This window comes from Lithobates pipiens, unplaced genomic scaffold (genome assembly GCF_037356315.1).
Source record: "Lithobates pipiens isolate NorthernLeopardFrog02 unplaced genomic scaffold, aLitPip1_a1.2 Scaffold_16, whole genome shotgun sequence".
In the NCBI taxonomy this organism is placed as follows: Eukaryota; Metazoa; Chordata; class Amphibia; order Anura; family Ranidae; genus Lithobates; species Lithobates pipiens.
In genome coordinates, this window is record NW_027507748.1 from 239,430,549 (window position 1) to 239,443,374 (window position 12,826).

General features: G+C 42.4%; 1 protein-coding gene across 1 annotated transcript in view; it reads right to left on the reverse strand.

Annotated features, from left to right (window-relative positions):
* MAPKAPK2 (MAPK activated protein kinase 2) overlaps nt 1-12,826 on the reverse strand; it is a 95,164-nt gene that overhangs the window by 31,103 nt on the left and 51,235 nt on the right. The window contains exons 3-5 of the mRNA XM_077481204.1: nt 10,553-10,617; nt 6,737-6,816; nt 2,119-2,245 (exon numbers count right to left, since the gene is read on the reverse strand). Of these exons, the coding sequence (XP_077337330.1) occupies nt 2,119-2,245; nt 6,737-6,816; nt 10,553-10,617 (272 nt within the window). The remainder of the gene's footprint in view (nt 1-2,118; nt 2,246-6,736; nt 6,817-10,552; nt 10,618-12,826) is intronic.

The window sequence follows — 12,826 nt, forward strand, 5'->3', positions numbered from 1 at the left end:
GGCAATTTTTGTTGTTTATGTATTTATGACAATTTAATAAACTTTGATACTGTATTTACTTGTCTTATGTGACTGGTTAATGGGCCTCATTCAAAGTCCCGGGGCGACTTTGTGTTTTGTTGTATATATTGGGATAGAGGTGCTTTGAATGACACCAGACCATTTTCCCTTATCTCAAAAGACAAAGAGTCAAAAAACGAATTACAAGCGTGGTTGGCAAGAAGGATTAATCATCAAAAAGAAAAGATCTACTTTTCTTCCAGTAAAGTTCTATTGAACATTCAGTTTAACAAACAGATATATTCCAGGTGAATCAGACAAAAGGCGTAAAGTGTCTGGTAGGTAGTTTTTTTTTTTTTTTTTTTTTTTTTTTTTTAAAGCAGCCTCAAAGCAGGAAAGCTCCTGTCAGCAGCTGCAGCGTGTGACCCTTGCTTTTCGTGGGGAAGCAGTGATCTCATTAAAGAGGTCCAACGTGCCCTGTACTGAACCAGACCTATAGCTCTGTTCAATTGCCTGCAAGACAGACAAGCAAATAAGTGGGCCAGTCGTGATACTGAATATTTGTGCCGCAATGGATATAACACCAGGAACAGATAGATAAATGTGTTTTTGTGGCATTGACCCCAAATAATGGTTCTGAATTTTCTTGACTAAAGACGACAGACCATCTTAAGTTATTTCTCCCTATTAGAGCCATTTAGCTATTGTGCCCCCTTCCCTCTGCATTCCTCTTGTCTGAGGAAACTGCTCTGAGCTGAGACAAGCTGTCATTATGAAGAACATTCTTTTAACTCTGGTCAGATCTGTCACAGTAGAGAACAAAGGAGGCGGCAGCGCAGGTTGGACCTCATAGTTGGGGTCAGAAAGCACCTCCCAAAATTGGCCATGTACAGGAGAGTGACTCAAGAACTTGGATTGCCAAATCCAAATCCATGCTTCCATTTGACAAAAGTGGCAAGAAATATATTTTATACCACCAGATGGTCAGCCAACCATGAAATACTGTAAAGCCCTCAGATAAGTATTTAAACTTCAAAAATCAACTATAAAAAAAGATTTTTCTTTTATACCAAAATAAGCAAACCTGAAAGCGTTGACTTTAAAATTCTAACCAAACGCCACACATTATATTTACATACCACAACATAAAAGACAGAATGAAATGCATTTTCAGTTTTTAACACCATAAATCAGACATGGAAAAATACATGAGCAAAACATGTATGACTTCATGAACAACTGAAACATTTACTAAAGGAGGCTCGCTGTGCCATGATTAGACCTCTTCTGCTATTAACTGCAACTCTCAGCCCCTACAATACTTGCCATTTTGCCACCCTGACAAGCTTTTCCTCAATCACGTCTCCTTTAGTTTACAATAACTCCTTTCAATGATCTCCACTGCTCTCTTCAAACTACACAACTTTGGGTACTCAACCTTCATACCAGCCTGGTGTCCTCCCCATTTCAGCACCCTGGCCTGCTACAATTTGCCTAACTCTAGGCCACATCACCTTTGGGTCCATTGCACATACACATTCTAAGCTCACTCGGCTTCCTCTGACCTGTATTGCTAGTCTGTCAGTGACTGGAAGCTGAAGTGTACAGGGATAGGAAATGTAGTATACAGGGCAGAAGAAGAGCACACAAGAACAGGCGCTCTTCAGCAACTGGTGCGATCGGGTCACGGAGCTGTTGCAGGGCAGTGTGCCTCATAATCTAAGTGGCAGTGGCATTAAATAAAGTTTGAGGCAAAATGATAAAAGAAAGAACTCTTTAGTTATTAATAAATCTAGACTTCTGGGTCCTACAGGAGAAATGTGCTTACATTTTGCCGTTATATAGTCTACCTGTGATTATTAAAAATAGCACTGCTTATAATGTATTTATTTCTCTACTAGTACTACCAGCTAATACGAATATTTCTACTACTACCTACAGCTAAGCGCAAAGTACAGCAAATAATAAAGATATGTTTAAGCAAAAACAAAATTTGATTGCAACGGTCTGACTACTTCAGCAATAAAAAGGTAAAATGTGATATGAAGGGAAAAAAAGAAAAAAAGAAAAAAAAAAGGAAAGGAAACAGTTTTTAATGATTCAATTAAAAATACTTACCCACATAATACGGTGTGTAACATGGTGTTGCCAAAGAGTTATGCGATGTTGTTTCTTTAGCAAAGCCGAAATCTGTGAGTTTTAACACAGTATTTGGTCTTTTGGATGTGTATAAAAGATTTTCTGGCTGCCGTGAAAACAAACAGTTACAAAGAAATTATCATCCATTAGTAAACATCCTGTAAAATAATGCATTTCAGAAAAAGTGAACACAATCCTATGTAAAAAAAATAAAATAAATAAAAAAGGGAAAACCTAAAGTAGAACTAAAGGCCAGACATTGTTTCATTTTGGATGGAGAAAGGCAGCCCCCCCCCTCCGCTGTCAGAATACACTAATCAGTGCTGCCAGCTATAGCTAATCAAGCAGGAAAAGCCAGAATGGATGGTTGATTGGTAGAGCAACTCCTGTGGCCACCTTAAGGAAGGGTGGGGCCTCAGCCAATTGTGGTTGTTGGTCATCTGAATTCCATTTACTTCCTGTCCTATAGCCAAAGCAGGAAGTGAAAAGAAATCCCTGGTTGTTATGGTAACCGCAACTAGTGTCCCCCATTGGAAAATTTCCCCTTTACTTATGTTCTGGTGACAACCCAAAGTTTGGGATTTTCCTTTACTTTGATAATGGTAAACAGGATAGATAAAGAGGGTGAACTTTCCTGATGGGCACATAGCCAGCAATAAAAACCTGGAAGGTGTTCTAATCCCTCTCCACTCAACTTCAAGTTTTTCCATTAGTTATACTTTAAAGGGGTTGAAAAGGTTTAATTTATTTTTTAAATAACAAACATATACTTACCGCCACTGTGCAGTTCGTTCTGTATAGATTGGCCCCGATCCTCGTCTTCTGGGGTCCCTCGGTGGCTGTCTCGGCTCCTCCCTGCAAGAGCCAACCCCCCTCTGGGAAGTGCTCTCCCAAGGGGGTTAGCTTGCGGGCGCGCTCCATTGTGATGCAGTCGGTGGCCATAGCTGCCGAGTGTATCACTTGGCCCAGCCCCCCGGCGCACCGCATCATTGATTTGATAGCAGCGGGAGCCAATGCTGCACTGCCATCAATCATCCAATTAAGAGCCCACAAGAGCAGGGTGAAAGCAACATGGGATCGCGCACACGGTGATTCGGGGCTCAGGTAAGTCAAACGGGGGCTCTGGAGAGTGCAAGGCGTTTTTTCACCTTAATGCATAGGATGCATTAAGGTGAAAAGCACAAAGCTTTACAATACCTTTAAGCAACAGTTAAATTTGCAGCGTCACTGTAGTCTTATTTACTCTTCAATCCTCTAAATTCCTATACGTTTGCTTAAAACTGAAGGTATAAAAAGAGGGAGTATACAAGATAAAACAAATTCCATTGCCTTTTCCTGAATGTACCGCTTATGTTAAAGTCCTAATAGCCAACACCCCTACCCCATAAAAAATAATGAAATAACTGCTGACATGTTTTTACGGATTTTGGGCATAGTCAAAACCTCTGCTCTATTTACTACCCGATTCAAGGTGACACCAGACAAACTCATTGTTTTTTGCATCAGTCATTCTAAGATATCAAGTATACCAAGTTTTATTATTATTATTCTTGCCATTGTTTTCAGGTTTCTTTTTGTTGGGTCTGACACTATGAGGTGGTTTAACAGGCAAGTCATTTACCTCCACTTTTTAGAAAGCCGTGTTCAATTCAACTTTATTAGCGATTGGCTGTCACTCATGCCATAGAGCTGAGGAGGTACCTCTGGGGAGTTTATATGTCTAATTCATAGCCCTCACTGTGAAAAATAGTTTCTCTAGTAACCAAGAGCCAGAATAAAAAGGGATACTAAACCTAAAAAACGTTTTTATTACCTTGGTGCAAGGATGCAGTAAGGCAAATGTTTTCTATTCCCCTGTCCTCCCCTTTCCCTGTGTGAAAGGGGGAAGAGGGGAGAATAGATCTAGCGCTGTGCCTGGCTACATCTCTTCTCCCCTCTCTTCCTCTTCACACAGGACTCGAACAGCATTGGTTTCTGCTGGTGTCAATCAAATGCAGTGGTGAGGAAGTGAGGGAAGGGGCTAAGTACCACCACATGTGTCTATTAAATGCGGCTCTATATACACATACCCTGTTTCCCCCCAAAATAAGACCCATCGTGATTGTCGATGATGGCTGCAATATAAGCCCTACCACCCCCCCCCCCCCCCAATAAGCCCTAGTTAAAGTCCTTGTAGGTCTTATTTTCAGGGTAGGGCTTTTTTCGGGGAAATGGGGTAGGGTTTATTTGGGGGGTAGGGCTTATATTGCAGCCATCACCGACAATCATGCTTGGTCTTATTTTCGGGGAAACAGGGTAGCTCAGGAGCGAGCGGCCACCATGTCATCCCACAGCAAACGGCTTGCTATGGGGACTCACCAAGAGGAGGAGAAGCAAAGATTGTCCTTAGGGGACCCGAGAGGTGGAAGATCGGGGCCACTCAGTGCAACACCACTACACAGAGCAGGTGAGTAAAACAGGTTTGTTATTTTGATTTAAAAAAAAAAAAAATTGGACTTTAGTAACACTAACAGGGCTTGAAATTTCAAGTCCTGAGCTACTAGCCAGGCCTTAAGATTTGCTTGCCACCAGTTGCCCTACCCTGCCCCCAATTCCGACCCCTAAACACACCCTCGTTGGGGGGGCTGGGAGTTTGTTTTTGTTTTTACCTTAATACAGAGAATGCATTAAGGTATAAAAAAAACTCTAGCCTTTATAACCACTTTAATAATAAAGGACGCATAAGGGACTTAATTATCAACACCTTTTAATTAGGGTTGCACCGATAAAGAGTATTAGCAGAGTACTTATACTCGAGCAAATGCTCTTAAAGCCTAGTCTGATACTTGAACACTCAGGAATGAGCGGTGTGTCAGCGAGGGAAGTTATAATCACCCTGTGTGGCTTTCAATAAAGCAGCTGAGAGCCGCTTCGCCTCCTCTCCCCTCCGCGGCTTTCAGCTGCTTTATTGAAAGCCACACAGGGAGATCGGTGATTATAACTTCCCACACCGCCACACCGATCATTCCAGAGTGTCCCCTTTATCCTCCTCCAGCCCCCCCGGTTCCCCTCCGTGTGCCCCCCCCATATCATCCTCCTCCTCCTCCTCCTCCTCCTCTGCCCCCCGTCCCAGGTCTTTCAGGATGGAGAGTGGAGGAAGGTCCCGGGATATATAGAATTGATTACTGTCAACTGAGCATTATAAACTTTGTTTATGAATGGAGAGAGACGCCGCCGTCTCTTGTTCATTCATCTCCAATGCAGCTGAGGCTGCTGAGAAAGGGATTACGGAATCTCAAGCCTCAGTCCCTTTCCAGGTCTCCAAAAAAAAAAAAAACAACTGACACAGTCCATGCCTCATCAGTGCCACTGTCACATGACAATAAGAAAAAGTATCAGTAATCGGTATCGGCGAGTACTTTGGAGAAAAAAAAAAAAAAAAAATATTGGTACTTGTACTCTGTCTTAAAAAAAAAGTGGCATTGGTGCAACCCTAATGTTACTAAAAATCTTTTATATGTGGGCGGAGTGCTGGCTATTTGGAATTTTATGCAATATGGATTCACTCAGAGGAGTGCTGCCAAGTCTGCTGAGCATGAGGCAATGACTGCATAGCCAAATGAGCTAGGAGGAGTACTGCTGAGTATCATCTACAGAGGATAGAGTAATGATTGTCTAGCCAGATCAGCTGATCCCATGCTGTTTGCAGTACAAAATTATTTACCCTGAATTATAAAATCGATAGTCATCTAAATGGAAGGATATCACATAAGTGATATAAAAAATAAATATATATGAGAGAACAGAAGGTAAAACAATTTTACATTTAAAAAGAACAATTTTACCTTTAAAAGCGGTAGTAAACTCAAAAACTTTCCCCTGCAAGACAATGTTATAATGTGTTAGTATGCATCGCATACTAGCACATTATGTGAAACTTAAAATAATTTTAGCGACGTGCTGACAGGGCTTCCATCTTCACCTAGTCTTCCTCCTGGGTTTGCCGGCTCCAATTCTTTGAATAGCTGAGACATGATGGCATCACTCCTGCCATTTACGGCACAGGGCTCTGAAGGAACGGCATGAGTATGTTGTTCCTCCAGAGCGCATGCACTAGTGATGTCATCACCTTTACAAGTAAAGGTCTCCAAAACGGTGGACGTTTAGGGGATATTTACAGTACCTACAGGCAAGCCTTATTACAGGCTTACCCATGGGTAAAAACAAACAAAAGGCCTTTACCACCACTTTAAAAGATATCTTAACAATTCAGGGAAAAGGTGACAGTGTGCTGTAAAGGACCCAAACTACCCCACCCACTTATATCCACCTCCCCAATGATCCCTTCTACTCTCTTGGTCATGTGACAACGTTCAGGCATTGACCTGGAATGAGGAGGAAAGTATCCACATTTTTAAACGCTTACTGAATTTGCCACGCTTGGCTAAAAGTTAATAAAAGCAAAAAAGAAAAATGTACACCCAAGTATAGTGCACTAACAAATTCGATTCTATCAAAAAAGTTCAAATTTAGAACATAAAAGTTAATTCTAAAAACACATCAAGATTACAAGACAAAAAATTCAACACATCACATATTTTTAGGAAGATACACATACCTTCACGTCTCTGTGGGCAATATTAATTGCGTGTAAATATTGTATGGCCTCTCCAATGCTTTTCATGATGTCGGAAGCCTCTGAAATAAATAAAACTGAAAATAAAATACTAATAACAGGAATGCACAAATCCTATTGCCCGACAGCTGGGACATGAAGTTCCAGGGGCTGGGCAGATGTTTTTTTAGATTTAGCGCCACTGTGGACAAGCAGCAGGGTTTACTTTTTCTTTTTTGGGGGTGTGTTTTGGCCATGCAAACCATCAAGTAGAACTTGTGGGCTACTTTTTCCACAGAGATGGCAAAAGTCACCACTCATCAGCGTGACCAAACCACACCCCCACACCCTCCTGGACTGGGTGAACCTGCGGCTACCCGAAAGTTAGGGGAACTCGAGTCCACACATCAAAACAGGGGAGTGCTTTTTCTGATACACCCGTGTGACTTCTTGTGCGTTTCCAATTTAGTCCTGAGCATGCATTTCCCTTTGCAAATCCTGTATAGGGAGGGGAAAGAAGAAATCAGGATGTGGTTTGGGAAGAGCCCCCTGATCCGAGACCAAACTCAAAACCAAAGGAGGCAGCAGGTGAAAGACTCCTGGGTGAGTGGCCTCCTCTGACACCTGTGCCTGTCTGGGGAAGGTGGCTGATAAAACATGACACTGCTTTATATCTAGGTTGTCACCCTAGAACATGGCACTAGTTAAATCTAGGCTGCCTTATCTTCTGTAGATCTTTATTTTACCAACTGAAAGTGTTTGTAAAGGTTTTTTTTTTTTTTTAAACAAACCTCTATATACTTACCTGCTCTGTGTAATTCCATTGCACAGAGCAACTCCGAACCTCTTTTTAGCTCCTCCTCTCTGTCCAGTTTCCCCACGGAAAGCCACTTTCCATGGAGGCACGTGCTCGCTCCCGAGCCCTGTTGCCGAGTCCATTGACAGACCGTGGAACCTGGCCCTGCCCCCTTGTCACTGGTTTTGACTGACAGAAGCAAAAGCCAGTGAGGCAAGAGAAGAGCTGCAAGCGAGCACAGTGCTGCATCGAAATAAGGGCTCAGAAAAGGGGGAGGGGGATGTTGATGCCCAAACATTTTTTATCTTAAGGCAAAGAATGCATTAAGGTGAAAAAAAAAAACAAAAAAACGTTGCTTTAGAACCACTTAAACCTCTTGTGCAGGGACAGTCCTCATACATGCATTTTATTCCCTGGATATTCCTTTTGTCCTACCAATGAAAAGCTGCATTACCAAGAAATGCAAATTCACCAATCAGTTGGAGAAAAAAAAAAAAAAATGTATATAATCCAAATGAAATGAAGTTCGAATATAACGGGAGAAACTCACAAATTGTGCTGTGGAAACCTTTTAGAATTCATTGGGCCGCCACACTGAAATTGATGTTGCTTGTGGCCGATTCAAGTAATGGTCAGAGTGTCACCACTGGATTCCTTCATCAGTATGCTCTCCCACCCCCCCCAAATCCCTCCCAGCCTCTACACCCATCATACTGACAGGTGTTTGAAGAGGTTTGTGGTGGGGTGGGAAGAGCCTGATAGGAACTTGAAAGACTTAGGCTTCATGCACACTGAAGCTCATAAAACGGCCGTTGTTCGGAGTTTGGGCATTTTTATTAACAGCCCATAAACTCCCCTGCATGTTATCCTATGTGTCCATGCACACATGGATGTTTATCTGCAGTGGAGTTTACGGGTTGTTTTCTTAATGCCATAAAATCACGTTTAGGAGCAGTTTTTCTGACCACAAAAACGCCAAGTGCTTATAAACGCAGATAAACACTCAAAAACATGGCTTACCAGCTTTTAATGTTTTTTGATCCATTGAAAAAATAAATAAAACCGCTTATGCTGAAAAACCCAAACGCCATAGGTGCTATTCAGTCCAATTGTGACTTTTAAATCCAATCACTGCCAACCACTGTCAATCAAATGCAAGATAGACCCTACGAGAAACTTGTCTCAGTTCCACATCAAGCTCCCTCCACTCAACAGATGTCATGGTCGTGGGCACCAATTTCCCATAAAGGTCCACCTTTGCTATGAATGTGTTATTTCCCAGACATTGGCATTTTCATACTTACATTACCAGCATCTCTGCCACCTTTGTTTCAATTCAGCTTTGGGTTGGGGCATCTCCCAGCTGGGAGCTGAATAGGGCTGGGGTTACAGCCCCTTACACATAAAAGGCCACTTCCCAGCACAGGCATGCCCCACTCTGTGCACTTGTGGTAACTCTAAGAATTTGTCACTGCCATAGTGCACCATTTAGTGCACGTCATACTTGTACCAATACTTGTGCAAATGCTTGCCTGAATTAGGCGCATGTAGTTTTCAAGGGAACTGATGCCATAAAAGTAGGTCGATATACGTCGACAGAAGGGCTCGTACAGGCAGAATCACGTACCAGTACGTTGCCCTTTAAGTGGTGGCTAGTGGGTCACGGGTTTCGCAGACTCGATCGCTGCAGGGATACCCGCGAATGCCTCACTGGGAGGAAGAACAGGGAGATGTAAACAAGCATCTCCCCATCCTGCCTAGTGACGGGAGCAGAGATCAGTGATGTGTCACACACAGCCACACCCCACCAGAGTTAGAAACACGCCCCAGGACACACTTAAACCCTACCTCTGCCACCTAGGGGTTAGCCCCTTCACTGCCAGTGTCATTTTACACAGGAATCAGTGCATTTGTATAGCACTGAATTCTGTATAAATGAGTGGTCCCAAAAATGTCCTTAGTGTGTCGGCCATAATGTCGCATTCACAATAGAGAGAAAAAAAAAAAAAAAAAAAAACGCTGATCACCCCCCCATTTAAAAATGATAAATTATTAATAAAAAATGCCATAAAACTATTCCCTATTTTGTAAACACTAACTTTTGCGCAAACCATTCAATAATCGCTTATTGGGTTTTTCTTTACCAAAAATATGTAGAAAAATACGTATCGTCCTAAACTGAGGAAAAATATTTTTTATATATACTTTTCTGGGATATTATAGCAAAATGTAAAAAATAATGCTTTTTTTCAAAATCGTGATCAAAGGGGTGATCAAATACCACCAAACGAAAGCACTATTTGTGGGGAGAACTCGTCAATTTTGTTTGGGAGCCATGTCGCACGACCGCGCAATTGTCAGTTAAAGCGACGCAGTGCCGAACCGCAAAAAGTGCTCTGGTCAGGAAGGGAGTAAATTCTTTGGGTGCTGAAGCGGTTAATGAAACTGCACATTTTCCTTTCAAAATCACTTTATACCTTACATGGATAGCCTGACCTCCCCCAGCCCAAAATGACTCTGCAAGATTTTAAGTGTTTGTCCAGCCCAAACTTTTTATTATGAATTCTAGAATGGCGTAGGATTAGAACCTGTGTTTTTTTTTTTACTGCTATCTGAGGCTCCATTATAGACATTTCCAGTCACATTCTGTCTGGTAAAATGGCCATCACTGTGGCATTAAGTGGAAAAAGTGAAACCAGGACACAGCAGCAACAAACAGACAGGGACTCACAGCTTCCCCTATTCTGTAGGGAGTTTTGTTTTCCTCCTTTTTACTTACTGTATGTTGAAACTGCTGTCACTGTGACAGTAAATGAAGGGAAATCCAGAAAGCAGTAAAAACCCAACAAGGTTCCCAATGCTTCCCCACTCTATCCAAAAATAAAATAGGGGGGAAACAAAAATAGTTTTACCTACACACCAGACATACACATTACAAATTAAAATTGTAGTATAAACGAACAGTCACTAACCACCAAAAAAACAAAAAACAAACACCACCAAAAATAAAAAAGTGTGCATACCACGTTCTGTAAATGCCTGGTCGCCTCTGTCCTGAATACGACTGAAAAGCTCTCCACCATCAAGACTGAACAAAAAAGAGAAGAATTAGCAACATACTGATTGTCAGTAATAAAATAAAGGTTAAAAAAAAAAAAATAAAAAAAAAAAATAGGGAATTACTATATCGTAGCAGATTTTCTCAGGAGCATCTAAAAAGGGTCTACAAAATACACAACAAATGCATAAAAACACAAGAACTACTCTGAATAGGTAATTTAATACGTCTTAAACGTGAAGCTATAGAGCAGGGATATGCAATTAGCGGACCTCCAGCTGTTGCAAAACTACAAGTCCCATCATGCCTCTGGGTGTCATGCTTGTGGCTGCCAGAGTCTCGCTATGCCTCATGGGATTTGTAGTTCTGCAACAGCTGGAGGTCCGCTAATTGCATATTCCTGCTATAGAGAAATCATTTTAAATATTCACCGAAACAAAGGGGCCAGCCCCAAGCCCCAAAAAATAACCCTAAACCATAATCCCCCCTCCACCAAATGATTTGGACCAGTGCACAAAGCAAGGTCAATAAAGACATGGATGAGCGAGTTTGGGGTGGAAGAACTTGACTGGCCTGCACTGAATCCTGACCTCAACCCTATAAGAAACACCTTTGGGAGGAATTAGAGTGGAGACTGCAAGCCAGGCCTTTGCATCCACATCCGTGCTTCACCTCACAAATGGTCAAACATTCCCATAGACATTCCGAAACCATATAGACAGCCTTCCCAGAAGAGTTGAAGCTGTTCTAGCACCAACTTAAAGCGGTTCTTCACCCTAAAGGGGAAGTTCAGCTAATCTGATCCCTCCCCCCCCCCCTCCCATCCGGTGCCACAATCGGCACCTTTCAGGGGGGAGGGGGGGTGCAGTTACCTGGATAATCCAGGTATCTGCACCCACTTCCAGGCAGACCGCCGCAGACGGCCCCCCCCCCCCCCCCCCATTGTGTTCTGGGAAACACACAGTTCCCAGGACACAGCGGGGGACCAGAAGAGACGCGCAGCGCGACTCTCGCATGCGCAGTAGGGAACCAGGCAGTGAAGCCGCAAGGCTTCATTTCCCGATCCCCTGACAGAGGATGGTGGCGGGGGCAGCAGCGAGACGAGCGATTGCTCGTCATCTGCCGCAGACATCGCTGGACCCTGGGACAGGCAAGTGTGATTTTATTAAAAGTCAGCAGCTGCAATATTAGTAGCTGCTGGCTTTTAATTTTTTTTTTTTTTAGGTGCAGAACCACTTTAATACTGAACCCTACATTGAATCTTCTTCTGCTCTCTCCCTCCTGACCGAGTTAACTGTGATCTTGGGTCACAAGCTTGTTTTAACCAATTGCAGTCAAGGGTGTGTGTATGTGTATGTGTATGTGTATGTGTATGTGTATGTGTATGTGTATGTGTATGTGTATGTGTATGTGTATGTGTATGTGTATGTGTATATATATATATATATATATATATATATATATATATATATATATATATATATATATATATATATATATAGCCTGTGGTTGGTATATGTGAAGGCTTCATTGTAAAATAACCCATACGGTTTAAAATAGAAATGAAAAGGCAAAAACCCATACATACATTGTACATGCATTATTAGAGCTGCACGATTATGGCCAAAATGAGAATCACAATTTTTTTGCTTACAATAAAGATCATTATTCGCTCACAATTCTTGCGGCGTAACATCTTTCATATTCTACAAAAAAAAAAAAGGAAGAAGATTGGGCTAACTTTACTCTTTTTTGTATTTTTTTTTCATTGTATTTGAAAGACCGCTGTGCAAAAAGTGTGACATAAAATATTGCAACAATTGCCATTTTATCCTGTAGGGTCTCTGCTACAAAAAATAAAAAAAATTATATAGGCTCTCAGTAAATTTTCGAGCAAGAAAAATAAAGGATTTTAAAGCGGGAGTCCACCGTTTTTTTTTTTTTTTTTTTTTTAAAGCCAGCAGCTACAAATACTGCAGCTGCTGACTTTTAAAATAGTGACACTTACCTGTCCAGCGCGCCCGCGATGTCGGCACCCGAAGCCGATCGCTAGGTCGTCTGTCGGGTCCTGCCGCCGCCATCTTGGGTATGGGAATCAGGAAATGGAGCCTTTCGGCTTCATTTCCCGGTTCCCTACTGCGCATGCGCGAGCCGCGCGGCGCAATCCGGACGGTCCCCCGCTGCCTCTGGGAACTGTGCGTTTCCCAGCAGGCAGCGGGGCACTTGCGCAAAGGGGCGG